Source organism: Myotis myotis, unplaced genomic scaffold, assembly GCF_014108235.1.
Source record: "Myotis myotis isolate mMyoMyo1 unplaced genomic scaffold, mMyoMyo1.p scaffold_m19_p_5, whole genome shotgun sequence".
Lineage (NCBI taxonomy): Eukaryota > Metazoa > Chordata > Mammalia > Chiroptera > Vespertilionidae > Myotis > Myotis myotis.
Genome location: NW_023416357.1, coordinates 74,824,823 through 74,848,160, shown reverse-complemented (window position 1 = coordinate 74,848,160; position 23,338 = coordinate 74,824,823). Strand labels below are relative to the sequence as shown.

At 37.1% G+C, this 23,338-nt stretch overlaps 1 protein-coding gene across 16 annotated transcripts in view; it reads right to left on the bottom strand.

The window, feature by feature from the left end:
- The window catches only part of CSNK1G3 (casein kinase 1 gamma 3), a 117,146-nt gene that overhangs the window by 59,315 nt on the left and 34,493 nt on the right, over positions 1–23,338 (bottom strand). For 5 of the 16 annotated variants that reach the window (XR_004967393.1, XR_004967392.1, XM_036308121.1 and 2 more), the window contains exons 1-4: positions 18,074–18,115; positions 17,130–17,555; positions 3,109–3,149; positions 36–105 (exon numbers count right to left, since the gene is read on the bottom strand). Coding sequence is in view for 13 of the 16 variants with exons in the window: in XM_036308121.1 (XP_036164014.1) it covers positions 36–105; positions 3,109–3,149; positions 17,130–17,307 (289 nt within the window). In the remaining 3 variants the exon portion in view is untranslated. Of the gene's footprint in view, positions 1–35; positions 106–2,400; positions 2,529–3,108; positions 3,150–17,129; positions 17,556–18,073; positions 18,117–21,818; positions 22,710–23,338 lie in introns of those variants that run through there. The other 11 variants (XM_036308117.1, XM_036308120.1, XM_036308131.1 and 8 more) reach the window with 8 other exon arrangements.

Here is a 23,338-nt window from a genome sequence, read left to right as displayed (position 1 = left end):
CATTTCATTACAAATGTTAAAATATAAAATTTTACCTCCAGATCCTAACTGCTTGTAAAATCTATATTCCAAATGTAGCTGTGGTGCTCTGGATTTCATGGGTTCCTAATTAAAAAACAAACAACAACAAGTTATTAAAAGATCATTAGGCCCCAATTCCAAATGTTATTAATCTTGGTGTCAACTCTTAGATAATTAATATTTTAGTAGGCATCTTTGTCTCTCTAAGGTTAGATCAACTGTACATGTATTTCAATGTAAAATTAATGTCAAAAACGTACATAAGATTACGTGGCTACTAGTTCAATCACTAGGGAAATTTATGTTTGACTCTTTGACCCTGAAGAAAAGTATATACCAAACATTCATGACTAGGGGAATGGTGACCCTTACTCTATTTCAGCGGTTCTCAACCTGTGGGTCACGACCCCTTTGGGGATCAAACGACCCTTTCACAGGGGTTGCCTAAGACCATCAGAAAACACATATATAATTACATACTGTTTTTATGATTAATCACTATGCTTTAATTATGTTCAATTTGTAACAATGAAATTGGGAGTCACCACAACATGAGGAACTGTATTAAAGGGTCACGGCATTAGGAAGGTTGAGAACCACTGCTCTATTTCTTTTGTTTCTAGGAATTCATCTTGAACTGTGTATTTCTTATGTAAAAGTTCTAGGTTAAAGTGAAATCACAGAAAATAGGAAAGAACAAATATGAAGATAAATTTTTGACAGTAACAACAATGTATTTTTTAAATTTTTTACTTGGGATAAAGCTTAAATAAAACACACAGTCATAAGCATTAGGTCCATGAGCTTTATTAACTGCATATACCCCAGCAACTAGCACCTCAAAAAATCTTTAGAACATTTTATCATCCTTCCCTCCAAGTAATCACTTTTTGACTTCTATCACCTTTGGGTTGGTTTTGTCTGTTATTGTATTAATATTAAAGATAGTACACAGTATATGTTTTACATGTGTTTAGTAAACTAAATACCAAACTATGATGTGGTATTTGCAGATTTTTAATATTTCCTACAACTTTTGTGATATTATACTATGTTAATACAGTTTTGGTAATATTATTATATTTAAAATCTTTTTTCTTGAAATATTGTTTATTGCATGTAACATTAAAATTGTTTTTTTTTTGAACTATTTTTTAAAAGAGATTAAAAAAAATTTCTATCCTGTCAATATATTTTTGAATTTGAGGTGAACATGTCTCCATACTATACTTCAACCTCAGAATACCAAACATAGCTACAAAAATATTCCCAGTTCCTCTAAAGAACACTGCATAACCAAAATTATTATATGTCATACTCTGATCACTGTTTAAAAAGGTAAACAGAAGAAGAATGTAAAAGAAAAAGTAAGAAAAATAATTAAGGGGATAGTAACATAGTAGGAAGATTCACTAAAAAGATGACATGTGTGTATATATAAAGAAGGACAAAAGATGACATAATAAATGTTTACTAATAAATCAATGGTGTCAAGAGGGTAAAAAGGTCCCAAATCTGAAATAACAGGACCTAACGGATACCACTTTATGACTAAAATAGACTAGGAAACGTCAGCCTAGTGCAGTGGCTCCTGTTTTGACACAATGGTTTATTTCCCTTAGCATATCAGTTAAATATCATTCACAAGCTTCCTTGAGTGGACCTGCTCACTACAGGCTGCTGCATCATTAACACAGCATATGGATGTTACCACACTTCTATTCTTGTGCACCACCCCCACTCCCAACACCATACAATGTTTACACCCTAGACCACTGGAATAGAACATGGAAAAAGAATCCCAAAGAAACAAAAGTCAGCAATGCCGATTCAAACACTGTCCAGTCCCTGCATCCTGTATCTCCTTATTGTGATTCATACACACTAACTCCTCCTGTACAGATTTCATGATCAGGAGGGAAGCTTGTCATTTTAACTTGGCTTTCTATGCAATCGGTCTATAGAAAGTAAACATTATTTATACTGATTTGGGCATTCTGAACCTGTAATAGTAAAATACTTCATTATAAAATTAGAAATTAACTCTTCTTAAATATTTCTGAGAGCTTGATTGATTGCATGAATTTATTAAATCTACCTCTGATTAACAGTGACGATGGTAAAGAGATGACCTAACCAGATTTTCCAACATAAAGCCAAGGACCAGACCTTAAAACCAAGGTGAACCCCTCCAGGTAAATGCCAGTCCAAACTCACAAGTCAGCCAGCCAGTCTTAGAAGTACCACACCCTACCATACATCTTATTTCCCAGTGAAAATAAACATTTGTTGCAATGAAACTTGGCCTATACTCACAAACACACTTTAAGTACAGTTTTCTAGCTCATCCCAAAAGATTTTCTATTTCCCCCCACTTACCTCTTCTCTAATCATCATCTTACATTACCTTAATACAGTGGTTATATTGGCAAGCACAAGATTGAGAATGGCAGGCAGACTGGAAAAACCCAGGCATGGAAACATGGCTGGCAAACCAGATAGAATAGCTGTGCCAAAGAAAAGTTATGTCTTATAAAAACTCCCAGATCCCAACTCTTCCAAAAAAAAGAGATGCCTTACAGCTGTCAAACTGGGCACATTTAGGAATTCAGAACAGTTCCATGGGAGTTTGCTTTCCTTGCTGTTTTCCACCCACATCAAGAATTTCTGAATCCCCAAAAGTCAAGCAATAGCCAGCTTTACCATATATAAAATATCAATAGAAGAAGAGATTTTAAAGCTACCTGGAAATACTTTCATAGATTATAATCCTAAATATTAAGAAAACTTTTGTTCAAATACTTGAATCAGAAAGAGAAATCTTGCTTTCTAATTTTGATCTAAATAAAATGTCAATATGCCAGCTTCCTTAACTGAAAAATAGTGCCGAAATTCAAAAATTCAATTCTGTGATGTTACCAAAGTAGAGGGATTGAGTTTCCATGGCACAGAAAGATAGAGACATCCTATACATTGCTATATACTTAAACACTCAAGTTATAAATATGAAAATAAAAAAGTAACTAAAATATTAAGTTAATCATTAAAGAAATAGGAATTAAGGAAAAATAAGACACATGAACTTACCAGTTTAATTGCCACATATTCATTTGTATATAAATTTTTCCCTTAAAAAAGAAGGAAAAAAAATGTCAAATTCTACCGGTAATTAATTCTTAAAGCTATTATTATATAAACCTGTATTGGGGGGGTGGGGGGGAGCACAAATATATTTAGAGGAACCACAGGTTTCTTCCAACTACTTAGGAAAAACCTCAATGATGATTAAATACTACAATTCAATGACACATTTACAATTTCATATGAATTCAGAGTAGAAAGTGATACTAATAAATACTTCAGCCCACTTACAAAAATGAAGTTACAATGGTTGTAATATTGTACACAACTCATAAGGTAATCAATAGTCAAACACATGCTAAACTAATTTTCAAAACCAGAACTCCTATATAAAAACAGGAATACAAAATCCCTCTCCTAATCACCACCTCATTTTAAATCCATTATTATCTAATGTAATCTTATTGGGGTTTATATGTAATACAAGTAAACAGAATACCTGGAAAAAAATCTGTAATATATTAAAAATAGAATAAAAAAGTATTATCCAATAATTAGCTCCAATAAATTAGCTAACTACTTTGAGTGAAAAAAGTTATTAGGACCTTACTGTACAACCAAATTAAATTCCAATATTTTAAGAGTTAGATATAAGGCACAAAACAAGAAAAAATATTTTTTATTTTTTAAATTTTTCAATTACAGTTGACATACAATATTGTTTCAATTGTACAACATAGTGATTATACACTTACATACCTTAGGAAGTGATCCCTCCCTAAGTCTAGTACCCATCTGAGACCATACATAGGTATTATATTATTAACTATATTCCCTTTGCTGTACTTTTATCCCCATTAATTGGCAGTTACTATTTTTATAACTGCCAATTAATACTTCCTAATCCCTTCACCTTTTTTCACCCATCACCCAACTCCCTAATCTGGCAACCATCAATTTGTTCTCTGTATCTATGAGTTTGTTTCTGTTTTGTTTGTTTATTTTGTTTTTTCCCACATGTTACTGAAATCATATGGTATTTGTCTTAATTTGACTTCTTTCACTTAGCATAATGCTTGGTCCATCCATGTTGTTGCAAATGGCAAAATTTCATTCTTTTTTATGGCTGAGTAATAATTCATAGAATATATATGTTCCATATCTTCTTTATCCATTCTTCTATCAATGGACACTGAGGTTGTTTCCATATCTTGGCTATTGTAAATAATGCTGTAATGAACACAGGGGTGCATATATCTAAAATAATGTTTATTAGCCCAATATATGGAAGTTTCCAAAGTACTAAAAAATGAAAAAAAGTAAAAGGTCTGAAGATTTTTATACAGATTTGATTACGTAAAATATTTCACATTTCTGAATGTTAAAAAAAAAACTACCATATACAAAGAACAGGTAAGTAACAAGCCACAATAAAGACTTAATATTATTATTATTATTATGTAAAGAATTCAAATAAATTATAGTAATCTTTGCAATGGTGTACTGAAAATAATCTAAAAAGGCCCAATGGGTAAGCATCCGTAGCCCAAGTAAAATACTACGGAGAATTTTAAAAACAATAAGTACATGAAGACAATTTGGTATATAAATTAATGTTTCTTTGCAAGTACAGAAAAAATAAGAAAAAGAATATGTGATTTCTGAATTTCTAGTATTTTTTTCAATAAGCATGTAATATTAAATTTATGGCAAAAAAATGTTATTTTCCTTATATTATTTTTAAAGGACAGTGTTGGGTTTTTTTACAACTGTTACAGTAAATAGCCCTGATCACATTGGCTACAGAACACAGAACAAGCAAGCATCAACTTTCACATGTGATTTTCCAGCATTAACACACCTAACTACTTTTTATAAAGCAGCTGACAAATGGCAGTAAACTTCTAAGCAAAGTTTCAGTCTCAGATATATTGCTGCTATTGTACAGTGGTGTTTGTTCATACAAATAGTATAATACTTTTCTGAGTTTTTATACCGATTTTATAAAAATATATCATAAAAAAAATTCAAACTAAGTAATATGCCTCATAAACCCATTACAGTTTGCAGAAAGATGGAACTTAATAGGAATACCAAAAGTGGCGAACATTAAGCTGTATTCAGATACTTATTGAGCCCATAAGTATTTAAAACATATACTAGAAAGCATGTTTTTAGTCAATACATTTAGCATTTATAAGCTGTGACTTCATATACATTTTCAAGAATATATTATATGCATACAATTGTAGGCTTCCCCTAGTAAGTGTCCAGTGAATAATTTAATGGTACACTAACTTAATCTTGAGGAACTGATGTCTATCAAAGGAACAATTCTATTTTAAGTTCAAAGATGGAATTTGTATTTTCTCAGAACATTATAATCTTTTCATAACTATTTTATATATAATATTTATTCACATATACATGAAAGGTAAATATTCATAAGAAATTAGATTAAATACAGATTCCATAGAACTTAACTTTACCAAAAACTTCTAGAAGTAGTTTGTGTTGCATTTACATAGTCAACTGTCTTTTATATCACAGCAAAAAGGACTAAATCCTAAAAACATCGTCTTTTCTAGAACATTAGAGACTTTGCTGAATTTTGAGGGTTATATTTATAAACATCAACAATAATTAAACAATACTACCAATGCATTTTTGTCACCTAGCATAGACATAGGTCTCACATATTTAGCTTTTAATCAGTATTTGTTATATGCATTAACAAATGATGCACAAATTGTGTGTTTGTGTGTACAGTATGAGTAACAGAGAAGTGTGTATATGTAGAGGGAATACCCTTAAGAGAAGGCTCCAAGTAGCAGATTGGTTCCAGCTAACTGGTTTTAGTCCAATTTTAAAAGATATTCCCAATAGAACTTTGTGCCATATTAAACTTGAAAAGGTGCTGTTACCAATTTTATGGTTTGTAAGTGGTAATTATAAAAAATTATGTTCTACAAAAACAATGTATATGTTTGTACCAGAAACTACTAGTTACCCACCAATATCCATGTGCCCTCTTCTATAATAGAATGCCCTCATTTTAAAATGGTTGTCCAGGCACAGTACTGGAAGTATTAGCCATTGCGATTAGACAAGAAGAAATAAAAGGCATCCAAATTGGAAAAGAAACTGTCCTTATTCGCAGATGACATGATACTGTACATAAAAAACCCTAAACACTCCATAAAAAAACTATTAGACTTAAATGAATTTGGCAATGTAGCAGGATAAAAAATTAATGCCAAGAAATCTATGGCATTTCTATACAACAATAGTGAACTTACAGAAAGAGAGACTAAAAAAGCAATCCCATTTACCATCACACCAAAAAAATTAAGCTACCTAGGAATAAATTTAACTAAAGAGGTAAAAGACCTCTACTCAGAAAACTACAGGACATTGAAAAAAGAGATAGAGGAAGACACAAACAGATGGAAGAACATACCATGTTCATGGATTGGTAGAATCAACATCATTAAAATGTCCATACTACCCAAAGCAATCTATATATTCAACGCACTCCCCATTAAATTACCAACGGCATATTTTACAGACCTAGAATGAACTCTCCAAAAATTCATCTGGACTAATAAAAGACCCGAATAGCTGCAGCAATCCTGAGAAAGAAGAACAAAGTAGGTGGGATCTCAATACCAGATATCAAGCTGTATTACAAAGCCACGGTTCTCAAAACTGCCTGGTACTGGCACAAGAACAGACATATAGATCAATGGAATAGAATAGAAAACCCAGAAATCGACCTGAACCAATATGCTCAATTAGTATTTGACAAAAGAGGCAAGAACATACAATGGAGTCAAGACAGTCTCTTCAATAAATGATGTTGGAAAAATTGGACAGATACATGCAAAAAAATGAAACCAGACCACCAACTTACACCATACACAAAAATAAACTCAAAATGGATAAAGGACTTAAATGTAAGATGGGAAACCATAAAAATACTAAAGAAATCCAAAGGCAACAAAATCTCAGACATATGCCAAAGCAATTTCTTCACTGATACAGCTCCTAGGGCATTGGAAACTAAAGAGAAAATAAACAAACAGGACTACATCAAAATAAAAAGTTTCTGCACAGCAAAAGAAACCACCAACAACAAGAAAGCCCACTGCATGGGAGAACATTTTTGCCAATGTTATCACTGATAAGGGTTTAATCTCCAACATTTATAAGGAACTCATACAACTTAACAAAAGGAAGATAAACAATCCAATCAAAAAATGGGCAAAGGACCTAAATAGACACTTTTCAAAAGAGGACATTCAGAAAGCCAAGAGACATATGAAAACATGCTCAAAGTCACTAATCATCCGAGAGATGCCAAGCAAAACGACAATGAGGTACCTTCTCACACCCATCAGAATAGCTATCATCAACAAATCAACAAACGACAAGTGCTGGAGAGGATGTGGAGAAAAAGGAACACTCATGCACTGCTGGTGGGAATGCAGACTGGTGCAGCCACTTTGGAAGACAGTATGGAGTTTCCTCAAAAAACTACAAATGGAACTCCCATTTGACCCAGTGATCCCACTTCTAGGAATATACCCCAAGAAAACAGAAACACCAATCAGAAAGGATACATGCACCCCTATGTTCATAGCAGCACAATTTACCATAGCAAAGATCTGGAAACAGCCTAAGTGCCCATCAGCAGATGAATGGATTAGAAAACTGTGGTACATCTACACGATAGAATACTATGCTGCTGTAAAAAAGAAGGAATTCTTACCATTTCAGCAGCATGGATGGAATTGGAGAGCATTATGCTAAGTGAAATAAGCCAGTCAATGAAAGAAAAATACCACATGATCTCACTCATTTCTGGATAATTAAGACCATTATAAACTGATGAACAAAAATAGATACAGAGGCAGAGCAGCATAGAATAGACTGTCAAACTACAACGGGAAGGCCAGGGAGGGTTTGGGGGGAGGCGGGTAAGAGATCAACCAAAGGACTTGTATGCATGCATATAAGCACAACCAATGGACACAAGACACTGGGGGGGATGGGAGGCCAGAGGAAGGTCAAGGACAGAAAAAAAAAGGAGACATATATAATACTTTTTGTAATACTTTAAGCAATAAAACAACATTTAAAAAGTAAATAAAAAATAAAATGGCTGACCAGCTAGAGACTACATTTTCAGCCTCTCTTTCACCTTGTATGGCCAAGTGATAAAGTTCTGGATATGAGGTTTATCACTCCCCACTACCAAGAATAAATGTGTGCTCTCCTGGTCCTTTTTCTTCTTCATGCCTGTTGGGAGGTGGCAACAACTAGAGCAATCACAATTCCACAGATACTGAAGCCATATATTGAGGCAGAGGTACCCAGACAGCCCTGGGTGCTCTCCCTCTGGTTTGTGTTACTGAAAGAAAAAGAAACTATTTTGCTTAACACCATTTTGCTATAGCATCATAGTCTATTCCTTATTATTACATTTTTTTCAGATAAGTTTTATAATACACTTCATTTAAGAGCAGTAGAAAAATCAATAAACATAAAAATGATGAACCTGAATGTTTATTTGATATATAATATTAGAGGAATGGTGCATGGATTCGTGCACTGGTGAGGTCCCTCGGCCTGGCCTGCGCCCTCTCACAATCTGGGACCCCTCAGGGGATGTCAGAGGCCCAGTGCACAGATTACGCCCAATCCCCGCAGGCCAGGCCAAGGGACCTCACTGGTGCACAAATCCATGCACCGGACCTCTAATATGCATATAAAATCTGTGGTTAATCTCTTCCCGCCCTCCCCTCTCCCCACTTCCCCGAGATTCATTAGTCTGTTCCATGTTTCCATGCCTGTGCGTTCAGCGTCTGCCCTGATGGTCAGTGCATGTCATAGCTCATGGTCAAACAGTCAAATGGTCGCTTAGGCTTTTATATATATAGATATATAGATATGGATATGGATATGGATATGGATATGGATATGGATATGGAAATGGATATAGAATAGATATATAGATATATAGATATAGAAGATAATTTTCAACAGTTCTTAAATATGAACACAATACGTTATGAGATATATATGTGTGTGTGTGTGTGTGTGTGTGTGTGTGTGTGTGTATATATATATATATGCCTAAGTGACCGTCCGACCGGTAGCTATGACACGCAGTGACTACCAGGGAGCAGACGCTCAACGCAGGAGCTGCCGAGCTGCAGTGACTTGGCAGCTGTAGTTCTCAGGTGACGCACCCGGAACCAGAGAGGAGGAAGCCCAATTCTGGGGGCGTCACCCAAGAACCACCCTCTCACAATCTGGGATCCCTCAGGGGATGTCAATGAACCAGTTTCAGCCCGATCACCGCAGGCCAGGCCGAGGGACCCCACCAGTGCATGAATTGGTGCACCAGGTCTCTAGTAGAGAAATAAGAGAAAAAACAAAAAAAAGAAGTTATGAAAACTCCAGTGGCATACTTAATTATGTCAAAAGTTATAATACAGACAGTCCTCGGGTTATGTCGGACTCGACGTACGATGTTTCGTGGTTACGTCGCCATCTCCCATTTATTTATTAAAAAAAAAAATTCCATCATTTTGACGTATGTACATGTGCTTTATGTTTATTATTTATTTACTACAAGGTCAGGAATTGTTATCTTTCTTTTAAATTTTTTTACTCTTGACTTCATTTCTGCTGTGTATGTGCTCCATGTGAGTGACGTAGGTGCTTATGTAGGTGGGTTCCGACTTTTGGCAAAAATTGCGTTACATCAGGCCGGAGGAATGAATCTCCGACGTAACCCGAGGACCTACTGTATCTTTTAGATATGGTAATTCATAAACCAATATATATAACGCCCATGTGCTGTGTTCTTTTATGTTATGGCTAGTCAGGTGTAGCCACAAGAGAGGACAAAGAAGAGGCTCAGAAAAATAAAGTTTATTATGCTCAAGGGTCCTAGTACATAAGGGTTATGGGAGGCATCATGGTTTGGTCAGGAGGAAAAAGACAGGAGCAGGGCGAGAGCTTAGGCCTTTCGTTTCCAAGGGAAAGGCAAGGCAAGGCAGGATAAATAGTTTAGAATTGGCTAATTTAAATAATCATGCCAAAAAATTCCGGTGGCCTCTGGGCTATATAGGTGGTCTCCAGTTGTCTTGTACCTGGCCATGGAATGATTAAGAAAGAAGATTGCTTCCTGAAGTATATAAGCCAAATAGAGAAGGTATGGCTCTGGACTGCTTAGTTTGCAGGTCAAAGACTTGCTCCCAACTGAAAATTGACTAGCCCCAGGAAAAGCAATCCCTCCCCAGCCAGAAAGGTTTGGCAAGATGTCAAAACATCTTAAATCATATACAGAATGTATAAAACGAATGCAGAATATATAAAATATATACAAAAAATAACAAACAAGCCCAGAAATCGGCCCGAACCAATATGCTCAATTAATATTTGACAAAGGAGGCAAGAACATACAATGGAGCCAAGATAGTCTCTTCAATAAATGGTGCTGGGAAAATTGGACAGATATATGCAAGAAAATGAAACTAGACCACCAACTTACACCATACACAAAAATAAACTCAAAATGGATAAAGGACTTAAATGTACGACAGGAAACTATAAAAATTCTAGAAGAATCCAAAGGCAACAAAATCTCAGACATATGCCGAAGCAATTTCTTCACTGATACAGCTCCTAGGGCACTTGAAACTAAAGAGAAAATGAACAAATGGGACTACATCAAAATAAAAAGCTTCTGCACAGCAAAAGAAACCATCAACAAAACAACGAGAAAACCCACTGTGTGGGAAAACATATTTGCCAATGTCATATCCGATAAGGGCCTAATCTCCAAAATTTATAGGGAACTCATACAACTTAACAAAAGGAAGATAAACAATCCAATCAAAAAATGGGCAAAGGACCTAAATAGACACCTTTCAAAAGAGGACATTCAGAAAGCCAAGAGACATATGAAAACATGCTCAAAGTCACTAATCATCCGAGAGATGCAAATCAAAACAACAATGAGGTACCATCTCACACCTGTCAGACTGGCTATCATCAACAAATCAACAAACGACAAGTGCTGGAGAGGATGTGGAGAAAAAGGAACACTTGTGCACTGCTGGTGGGAATGCAGACTGGTGCAGCCACTATGGAAGACAGTATGGAGTTTCCTTAAAAAACTGAAAATGGAACTCCCATTTGACCCTGTGATCCCACTTCTAGGAATATATCCCAAGAAACCAGAAACACCAATCAGAAAGGATATATGCACCCCTATGTTCATAGCAGCACAATTCACCATAGCTAAGATCTGGAAACAGCCTAAGTGCCCATCAGTAGATGAATGGATTAGAAAACTGTGGTACATCTACACGATGGAATACTATGCTGCTCTAAAAAGGAAGGAACTCTTACCATTTGCAACGTCATGGATGGAACTGGAGAGCATTATGCTAAGTGAAATAAGCCAGTCAATGAAGGAAAAATACCACATGATCTCACTCATTCACGGATAATAGAGACCATTATAAACTTTTGAACAATAATAGATACAGAGGCAGAGCTGCCTCAAACAGATTGTCAAACTGCAGCAGGAAGGCCGGGGAGGGTTGCGGGGCAGGAGGTAGGGGGGTAAGAGATCAACTAAAGGACTTGTATGCATGCATAGAAGCATAACCAGTGGACATAAGACATGGGGGGATAGGGGAGGCTAGGGGACTGTCTAGGGCGGGGGGATAAAATGGACACATATGTAATACCCTTTGTAATACTTTAAGCAATAAAAAAAAAAAAAAAAAAAAAAAAAAAAAAAAAAAAAAAAAAAAAAATAACAAACATATGTCCAATACAACCCCATATTTTGGCTAGCTATATTTCGTTTCATTCAATGCCTGTTAAAAACACTTCTAAGGGTTTTAGTTAACTGCCTAAGCGAGAAATACATCTACACAGAATGCAAGCCTTACCACCAATACATATAAATAAAAAATAAAACCAAAATATATTAATTCATCATTTTACAATAAAAAATAGATTAAAATGACAGTAAAAACATCTAAAATTAATATTTAGAGTATTCTTTAAAATATTTACCTGGTTTTATTTTAAAACTAGTAGCCCTGAGCACGAATCCGTGCGCCAGTAGCTCTCTATGGGGCCTGGCCGCTCTGCGCCCGCTGCCCAGAGGCTCTTCACAGCCCAGAGGCCCATCTGCAGCCGGGTGCGAACGCTTGCGTTGTTGCCATGGCAACAAAGCAAGCATTCGGCCAGGCCGCTCACGCTTTCAGTGGCCACCCCTCCGGGACTGGGGGACTCCGGCAGGGCTGAGCGGACTGGGCGCTGCCATCTTGTGGCTATGGACGCCACCATCTTTGTGACAGAGTAACAGTTAATGTGAATATTACCCTTTTATTAGATAGGATGTCAAGGCCAATTTTTTTATGTTCAACCTTTTTTTAAAAAATAATTACCAAGAAGAGTAGTTTCAACAGTGAGTAATACTGTTTCTTCTTAGAGTTCTTAGGGCTGTGCAGGTGCAACTCCTAGTTAGTGCCCAACAGTTTGAACACCAGGAAGTGTGTGGAATAGTCGTCACAAAAAAAAAACAACAAAAAAAAAAACCTGTCCAGCCCCAAATGCAAACGGCACCTTTGTTGAAAGCCACTTACCTAAAATATGTATACCTTATACATTTTCTTACCCAATATTAATCACAAAAGTTTTAGTGCCAGTAATCAGATGTGTGAGATGTCTCTATTAATGTGGTTTTTATTTTTTATTTATCTTTATTGTTGACTACAGGCCCAGTGCACAGATTTGTGCACCCGTGGGGCCCCTCAGCCTGGCCTACAGGGATCGGGCCAAAATCAGCTCTCCAACATCCCCTGAGGGGTCCAAGATTGTGAGAGGGCAGTTCTCGGGTGATGCAACCCAGAATCGGGCTCCCTCCTCTCATGCCTGGTCAGCCCACTCATGCCTCTGCACTTCCTACTAGTCCCTATGTGGTTTCCACTTTATGTCCTTAGTTACAAGGGTTCTCTCCAGCTAGTCTTCAGTTGATTTTCCAGATGGTATTTCTATATTTTAATTCCAGTTTGGGAGAGTGTCAGTGTAGCTTCCACTTAATCCACCACAATTATGGAAAAAACTAATGTGGTTTTTTAAAAAGCACTTTATAAACCAGCCCCTGCCAGTGCTTCTCATTGGTCAGAATGTCAGCCAGCTCACCAAAGAGTCGTGGGCTCAATTCCAATCAAGGGCATGTACCTAGCTTGCAGATTCAAATCCCCAAGACAACCAATCAATTTGTCTCTCTCACATTGATATTTTTCTCTCTGTCTCTTTCCTCTCCCCCACCCAAAGAAAAATCAATAGAAAAATATCCCTGGGTGAAGATTAACAAAACAAAACTAAACTAGCTTTTAACATTAGCACGTTATTCCAGGTACAGAAAGAATTATACTAATAATAATTTTTTCTGTACCAAGAACTCTTTTGGGGCCTTCAAATATGGAATAAAATGTTCCTTTATTTAATAGTTGTTCAAGGGTCAACTGAATATTATAAATATATATAAAACACAGGTACATATAAAGATATAGATAATATATTAAAATAAACATATACAAATTTTCAATAAACATCCACAGGAAGAATAGATACAGATAAAAAAATAGATAAGTAGATAATAGATGAATGGATAGATGGTTGAATTAATAAATCATCTGATTCCTCTGCCTGCTTATAGACTGCAAAAGAAAGGGGTATTTAACAACTTTTTCATTTTATAGCATATATAGATTCAGTATATGGTACATATAGTTTCTCATATTGCCCTGGTTAAAATGGTTCACTAGATATTTTCTGTGTATATGTATACACACACACATATACATACACACACATATATACATACTACAGATATGTATATACATGTAGTTATTTAGAAATGAATTCTATGAAACCAGTTTTGAATAAAAATGGCCAAGGTGCTATAGTATTATAGTCATATACACAATAAATAGATATAATATAAATATATATAACAACATACATCTGTATAGCTAATTTATATAAGTTTAAATATACATATAACATGCCATAATTTTAATTTTTAAAAAGAACAAATATCTTGAAATCGCCTTTTAAAGGAGCAGAATCACTGCTTTCCTAAAATATGCAGGCAAAATGCTGGTCCCTTCATATTGTCATCTAAATTTAATCTTCACAATAACCTAGAAAGTGGAAATAATCCCATTTTAAAGTTAAGGAATTTGATGCCTCAAATGGTTAAATGACTTATGTGTTCCATAATGGCAAGGACAATTTTTATATTTTTCCAGTGTATTATCAGTGCCTTATCATGTCTCATACATGATAAACATGCAATGAATTTTGAATGGATGGATGACGATGCTCAAAGGTAGACAAGTAAATAAACTGATTTTCCAAGTCCAAAGTCAGAAACAGTTTAAGAACTTCAAAATATCTAATTCAATAACCTTTTTAAAAAAAGTCAAACATGCACCCTTTAAAACATCTGAGTACCTACTAAAATGCAAGAGTCCACCAGTCACATCATATTACAGCTATGTACAAAGTATGTCATTACCTTTTACTAGCTTGCCTAATTTAAGATTTAAAGTACATTAACAACAAAACACACTAATAAAATGAAAAGGTACGTACGAATTAGGGTATTTTACAAGATGAAAAGGAAAAGTAGTTGAGAAACACACAACTGAACTTATTTCTAACAAGTAGGGTTGGATCTAAAAAAATTTATGAACAAGTTTTTGTTATTGTTGTTGTTTTTCCTAAAATTTCCACTATTTGTGGTCCACTGACCAGACCCCCTCAAGGAACCTCAATACTGACTCCCATATAACCATGTTGCCCTCCTCCTTGTTACTCTTGTTTAGTAAACACAGCCACATCTCCAATATGAGTTAAAAACCTACGTTTTGGTCCTGAGTTTGTCCTGAAATTGCTGTGTTACATCTGGCAGATAAACTTCCCTGACTTTCAATTTCCTTAAATGTACATAGGAAATTTAAATATACCAATGTTTCTCAAACATGCCTGATTATAAGAATACCAGAGGCCCAGAGCACAAAAATTTGTGCACTCGGGGGGGGGGGGGGGGTCCCCTCAGTCCAGCCTGTGCCCTCTGGCAGTCTAGGACCCTTCGGGGGATGTCCACCTGCTGGCTTAGGCCCGCTCCCTGGGGGAATTGGGCCTAAGCTGGCAGTCAGACATCCCTCTGGCAGCCCAGGAGCCCTCAGGGGATGTCCACTTGCCAGCGGGGAGCAGGCCTAAGCTGCAGTCAGACATCCTTAGCACTGCTGAGGAGGCGGGAGGGGCTCCCACCACAAACCGCTGTGCTGGCAGCTGGCAGCCTGGCTTGTGGCTGAGCAGACCTCCCTCTGTGGGAGTGCACTGACCACTAGGGGGCAGCTCCTGCATTGAGCGTCTGCCCCCTGGTGGTCAGTGTGTGTCAGAGTGACCAGTGATTCCCAGTCATTCTGCTGTTAGGGTCAATTTGCATATTACCCTTTTATTATATAGGATAGAGACCTGGTGCATGGGTGGGGGCCGGGTGGTTTGCCCTGAAGGGTGTCCCGGATCAGGGTGGGGGTCCCGCTGGGGTGCCTGGCCAGCCTGGGTGAGGGGCTGAGGGCTGTTTTCAGGCTGGCCACACCCCCTTTAGGGAGGGGAGTCCTGCTGGGGTGCCTTGCCAGCCTGGGTGAGTGGCTGATGGCGGTTTGCAGGCTGGCCACAGACCCTTCAGGGTGGAGGGTCCTGCTGGGGTCCCTGGCCAATCTGGGTGAGGGGCTGATGGCTGTTTGTAGGCTGGCCAAGCCTCCCAGCCACCCAAGCTCCCAGTGGAGGCTGGCTGGAAGCAGGTATCTGGGATTTATTTAGCTTCTATAATTGAAACTTTGTTGCCTTTTTCGGAGGCCACAGCTGGCCAGAGCAGGTGGGAAGCTTGGCTTCCTCGACGCTGGGGCAACCAAGCCTCCTGCTTGCTCCAGCTCAGTGACTGCCAGCCGCCATCTTGGTTGGGTTAATTTGCATATAGTCACTATGATTGGCTGATGGGCGTGGCTTGGGCATAGCAAAGTTACGGTCAATTAGCATCTTTGTCTTTTAATTAGTGTAGATAGAGGCCTGATGCACAGGTGGGGGCTGGCTGGTTTTCCCTGAAGGGTGTCCTGGATCAGGATGGGGGTCCCGCTGGGGTGCCTGGCCAGCCTGGGTGAGGAGATGATGGCCCAGGCTGGCCATGCCCGCGGGCTGGAAGCAGGTATCTGGGGTTTATTCACTGTCTATAATTGAAACTTTGTAGCCTTGAGCAGAGCTCAGGGCCAGCCAGGGCAGGCGGGAAGCTTGGCTTCCTCCATCTCCAGGGCAACAACCCAAGCCTCCTGCTCGCTCCCCGTGGCCGCCGCCATCTTTGTGACGGTGTGAGGGAGTGACAGTTAATTTGCATATTACTCTTTTATTAGATAGGATACTGCAAACAGTATTTTGTGTCCCCCACCCTGAGCCCCACCCTGGATATACTTGGGGGAGTGAAAGTGAATAAATTACCATGTAAATTTTACTGATTTTTATAGTGTCGATATAGTACCTTGACTTCAAGCCATACATATCCCTCCCAAAGTGATCAGTTACTAAATGTTTTCAAATCTGAAAAAGTAGCCTAAATATCATTCCTAAGGAATACACTGAAACGGTTATCCTGGCACCTATTTCAGCCTGCTGGGACTTTATCATTTACTTCCTTTTCTTCTCCTATGTTGAATGGCAAATCTTAAGTAAATTAATATTCATACATTAGGGAATTCCTTACAAATAAATATTCAAGTACATAAAAAATGTACAATATTCATATTCTTTAAAATTATTGCAATAAATTAAACAATTAAATAACTAAATCATTTTCATTAGAAAGTGTCTTTCATTTTTTAAAAAATGCTTGCAACAGAAAGGAATAAACAAAAGTGTCTTACCTAATCGTAATTCTCCAAAATTGCCACATCCAATTTTTTTTCCAACTCTAAAGTTAGGTCCAACCATTAAAACTCCAGAGGAGGAAGACCCAGGTCCTCGAGTGTTATGTCCCGACCGACCACTAGGTCGTGCCATTCTATCATCTGATTTGTCCTTGTCTTTCTTTTTATTATCCATATCAAGTTTGCGGTACTCCACTTTGAATTCTTTAATCAAGACAAGCACACTGAAGTAGGGTATTGTGAGAATAGGTACATCACTAGGTAACTGTACCAGGCAGGTAATGTTAACATTCAAATTGCAGTAGGTAGTCAATTAACTGGTGCGTGTTCATCCCATTCGTAAGATGTTTCTCAGTTTTCTTTTCAGCAAAACATGTCTTCAAAATTTTCTTTTCAATGATGTGCACTGATCTTGATAGAGAACTAAAATAATTAGAAAAGAAAATTAGTCAACTTATAGAATTAAAAAATATATGTTTGGGAAGTTAACACAAGTTCAGGCAATGGATTATTGCTATTTACTGATGCCCACTATAAACCAAGCCACAGTTGACTCTTAAATTAACCATTATTCTTTAGTTCTATAAAGGATATACAGAGAGTTCACAAAAACAAAACAAAGGAATTAGGGATCCAGTTACTTCTTAAAATTAAAAAAGTAACAAAAATTGTATTGAGTGTTTCATAAGCCAATATACATTCACTAACCTAGACTTTCCAACTTAAAATCACTTCAATTAAAAAACAAAAAAAACACTATAAAAATTCCAATAAGTTACTATAAGATTTTCAATTTAAAAGCAGAAAAAGAGAATACTTTGCAAATTGGTGAAAGGTCTTAATAAAAATATCTTTCGCATGTTCAGACACTTAATTTCCAAAGTCTTCATCAAATACACATTCTCATTTGATCTTCATTTATCCAAATATTTATTACCCACCAGGTGTACAAGGAAATGGTATTCAGAATTGACAATTCAAAGATCACTCTTGCTACCTATCAAGAAAAAGAATTAATTCTTATGTAACATCTGAACTAGGCCTTAAAAAAATAAGTATAATTTGGCAAGGTTAAGAATTGTTGGCAGTCATCAACCTAATGAGGTAGAGAAGGAAGGTTTTTAATTTTCTAATATACTGATGGAAACACTAAAGCTCAAAAAAAATTTCAAAGCTTTTAGGGACTTCTGCCCTATTCATGTTCTCTAGGAATTTCACCCATCAACCATATCTCAATTCTGCAGTAAATCTGCAAGCTTAAATGTGCCTATTTTTGCTTGAACAATTTGATTCCTATTATTTGAAATTAAAGACACTTTGACTTCAATAGATACTCACTAATATAGAAACTAGGATCAATAGCAAGGCCTTTTTATTCCTATTTATTCCTATTTTGTTATATAATGCAATTGTTAACAAGGGTTTAAACAAAAAATATTTTCTGATTTTTAGCAACCCCCACCCAAATATGCAATTAGTCCTAACATCCAATCTATTAAAAAAAAGTTATTATATTTACCATACTCTATTTTTCAGGTGAAACTGTAAGCATCTGTTTGGTATATATAAAACAGAATTGAGTTTTACATATATATACTGTTTATTTTGTTTTCTGCTATAATGGAGTAACTGGATACTGAACTTCCCTTCCTGCTATAATTATAAAACTGGACAAAAACATATGAAGCACTTGGTTTCAAGCATTGGATTCTAGGAAGAGAAGACTGGTCTTTGAAAAAAGAGAAATAGGAAAGGTGGGTCTCACCTTCGCCCAAGCTCTCTGTCTAAGGCAGTGGTTCTCAACCTTCCTAATGCCATGACCCTTTAATACAGTTCCTCACGTTGTGGTGACCCCCAATTTGATTGTTACAAATTGAACATAATTAAAGCATAGTGATTAATCACAAAAACAATATGTAATTATATATGTGTTTTCCAATGGTCTTAGGCGACCCCTGTGAAAGGGTCGTTCGACCCCCAAAGGGGTCGCGACCCACAGGTTGAGAACCGCTGGTCTAAGGACAATTATCTGACTACAGCCCAGGCAGGTGAAGCTCAGGCAGCAAACAGTGATCACAGATCAGTGTTTGGGGATGTTGAAGTAAGTGGAATTTGTAGGACATGATGCTGAAGATGAGGCAGTTGTGCAGTTTCAGGGCTAGGGAATGGTAAGGCAGACGGATAGGCTACATATGTGAGGGACAATATTCTGAAATACCTAGCAGGCAATGGCTACTAAAGGGACAAATGAATAACAGAGACACTAACGGCTGCACAGTGCTGGAAGACCTTAAAGTTCCTGTCTAGTCATGGAGGAACCTCATTAATATCCCAGGAATTCAGATGAGACACCACAAAGACCAGGTCTTAAGAGTAAAGACCATAACCCAGAGGAGTGATTTTCACCCTTTTTATCCCATGGCACACATAAACTTAATTACTAAAATTCTGCGGCACACCAAAAAATATGTTTTTTGCCGATCTGACCAAAAAAAGGGTATAATTTTGATTTTCATTCACACCAGATGGTTACTGTTGTGTTGGCTATTGTCATTTTTTTATTTGACAATCTAAGGGAAAAGAGGTCAGTGCCCCTGACTAAACAGTCAAGTATTAAATGTTTTAAAAATTCTTGTGCACACTGGCTGAAAATTGCTGACCTAGAGAAAGAACTACTATAGACTGTTCCAACAGAAGCCTAAAAGCAAGCCTAGACAAGATTAAGAATAGCTCCAATTAAATTAACTGCATTCAGAACATAATTCAACATACTTTTTTAAAATGTTATTTTCCTTTTTATTGAACTTAATATAGTTCTATTAGTTAACAAAATTATATAGGTTTCTGGTACACAATTCCACAACACATCATCTGTATACTGTATTGTGTGTTCACCACCCCAAGTCAAGTCTCCTTCCATCTCATTCATCCCCTTATATACACTCCTCTTCCTCCACCTCCCTCTATTTCCTTCCACCCCCTTCCCCTGCCTCCAGCAATCACCACACTGTTATTTGTGCCCAAGAGCTTTTCCTTTTTTTCCTTTTTTTCTGAATTCCTCCACCCCACAACCCACCCCACCCCTCAGAGTTGTCAGCCTGCTATCTGTGAGTCTGTCTTTATTTGGCTTGTTAGTTCATTTTGTGCATCAGAATCAGAACATACTTCAACATACTTGAAAAGACAAAAAATCAAGACTCTAAACCATGTTGAATTCATAATGTCCACATACAGTTAAAAAGTACCAGACATGCAAATAAGCAGTGAGTAGTACTCACAACTGGGAAACAAAGAAAACAGATTCCAAGATGACTCTGATACTAAAAATAGAAAACAGGATTTTAAAACTATTAAACAGTTGTTAAAGTCCTATTAAATTGAAAAAATGGAATGGGGCAGAACTCATCAGGATATCACCTATGAGTGAAGAAGAATAATCAAAGTATATACAGTTGTCCCTTGAAGAACATGAGCGGTTGGGGGTGCCAAATATCTCTGAATAACTACTGTCAGCCCTCCACCTGTGCAGAGAAATTGAACTACAAGGGTCAATTGAAAAAAAACCCACCTGCATTATTCAAGGGGTCAACTGTACTAATTAGTGAGAAATGAAGCTGTTTCCTACTTCACTCCATCTAGTTCACCACATTCAGGAAACTGTCCATAAACTTTAATAAAAGATTTTTCGTTTTTTAAATATTTTTAACAAATTATATTTTTATTAAAATATTTTCTTAAGAATCTCAAATAATGCTAATACTTTCCTTATGATAGTACCTTCAAATAATATTAGAATTGCCTAGACCTGGAGAGCATTATGCTAAGCAAAATAAGCCAATCAGAGAAAGATAAGTATCACATGATCTCACTCAAATGTGGAATCTAATGAAAAAAATAAACTAATTATCAAAAATAGACCCAGTGTCACAGAAGCATGAAAAGACTGTTGAACCTCAGAGGGAAGGCAGGGTAAGGTGGGTGGGAAGAGATCAACTAATGAACTTGTATGCATATATGCATAACCCGCAGACACAGACAATGGCGTGGTGAGGGCCTGGGGGAGGGGAGAGCAGGCTAGAAGAGGTTAATGGAGGAAAAAGGAGAACCTATGCAATACTTTCAACAATAAAGATTTAAAAAAAAAAAAAAAAAACACAGAATTGCCTTCAAGTTTGTCTACAGCCATGGTCAGCAAACTCCAGCCAAACTTCAGGCTAAATCCAGCCTGTTGCCTATTTTGTACAAGCTGCAAACTAAGAATGGTTTTTGCATTTTCATATGGTTGGGGAAATAAAAGGATTATAACATTTTGCGACACATGAAAATTATATAAAATTCAAAATTTTAATGTTCATAGATAAATTTTTATGAAGATGAATCCATGCTAATTTGTTTATGTATTGTAATGGCTGCATTATGCTATAAGAGAAGAGTTGAGTAGTTGCGAGAGATCCTATGTGGCACTCATCATTTCACACTGCTGCCCAGCATACCACAAACTGCAATGACTATCATGCTTTTAAATGGAGTGATTATGTATTTCAAATTAGATGGCAAAGTGTTGTGTTTATTATATAATGACACTACACTAAAAAATACAATATACTTGGACTCAAAAGTATTAGTATTCTATTGTTGCATAACAAATTATAAAAACTTAGCAGCAATACACATTTATTAGCTCACAGTTTCCATGGATCAGAAGTCTGGATAGGGCTCAGCTGAGTCATTTGCTTGAGTTTTCACAGGCTTCATTCATGGTATCAGCTAGGCTAGGCTGCATTCTCATCTGGGGGCTAAAGTTGGAAAGAATCCTCTTGCATGTTCCTTCAGATTGTGGGCAGAATTCCTAACCTTGCTGTGTAAGACTGAGGGGCTCAGCTTTTTGCTAGCTCTCCAGATGGAAGCCACCCTCAGGTCCTACAGGGTACCTACAGTTGCTAGCAGCTGCCTACAGTTCCTTGCCACAAGGGTTTCTCTGACATGGACACTTACTTCTTCAAGCCCCCAAGAAGAAACTCTGGCTCCAATCTTCTAAGAGTAACTCTTATATAAGGTAACATAACCTTCCCTCATACCTAAGTCCCAATCTTTGAACCCTTCTCCCAGATCTTGGGATCTTTGCTATCCAGACCTCTTTAATGCTGCCTAATACTAGAAAGAGCACAGGATTAGGAAAAAAGGAGTCTTGGAATCCCAAATAGTTATAAAACTTTAGACAAGGTTTAATCTGTCTAATCTTATTTTAGTGGTTGTAAAACAGGAGGATTAGACCAGGAGATTTCTAAAGATATTCTTATATTATGCACAGTATGATAATTACTTATAGTATCTAATGACAAGGGCTCTTATTTTATGTAACTGTGATCTTTAACCTAGCACACTGCTGGGCACTTAGGTCAGTCAACAGCTATTGTAGATTCATAAATGAGTTATTTCCATATCTAAACATTTCTAGGCTTCAGCTGCATGATTTCTATCTAAAACCCTCCCGGTTACATATCATCAGACCCCATAACAGGCTCTTCATTCACCTGAAGCACATCACCAAACCTCACATATGCCAACCAAAGTGCTACAAGCGTTCCTAAGTCACCTTCTGGATGAGATGGCACACCCTTGCCTGAATTATTCTTCTAATACTGTCTGTATTTCTGCCTTCTGTATTGATTCATCCTAATGCCAAAGAAAACCCAGTTCTAAAAACTAGATATTCTTTTAGCTATAGCTGAAACCAGTAACCTCAGAGTCACAAATCCAAATGCAAAGCAGATAATATAAATGAATGAAACAAGCAAAGTGTAAGACAATAAGGAATATTGGACCCTAGCCAGTTTTGCTCAGTGGATAGAGCTACGGCCTGCAGACCGAAGAGTCCCAGGTTCTATTCTGGTCAAGGGCACATGCCCAGGTTGTGGGCTCTATCCCCAATGGGGGGGGGGGGGGGCGCCGGCGTATAGGAGGCAGCCAATCAATGATTCTCTCACATCATTGATGTTTCTATCACTTTCTCTCTCTCCCTTCCTCTCTAAAATCAATAAAAATATATTTTTAAGAATAAAAAGGAATATTGGGAGCTATGGCAAGCTGGAAAGCAATTACCCCATTTTAAAAGGGGCAGACACTACTCAGCCGTAAACAACTGTTACCATTCAAGAATACTAGATATTCTAATTTTTCAATAAAATCCAGTAACCTAGATTTTT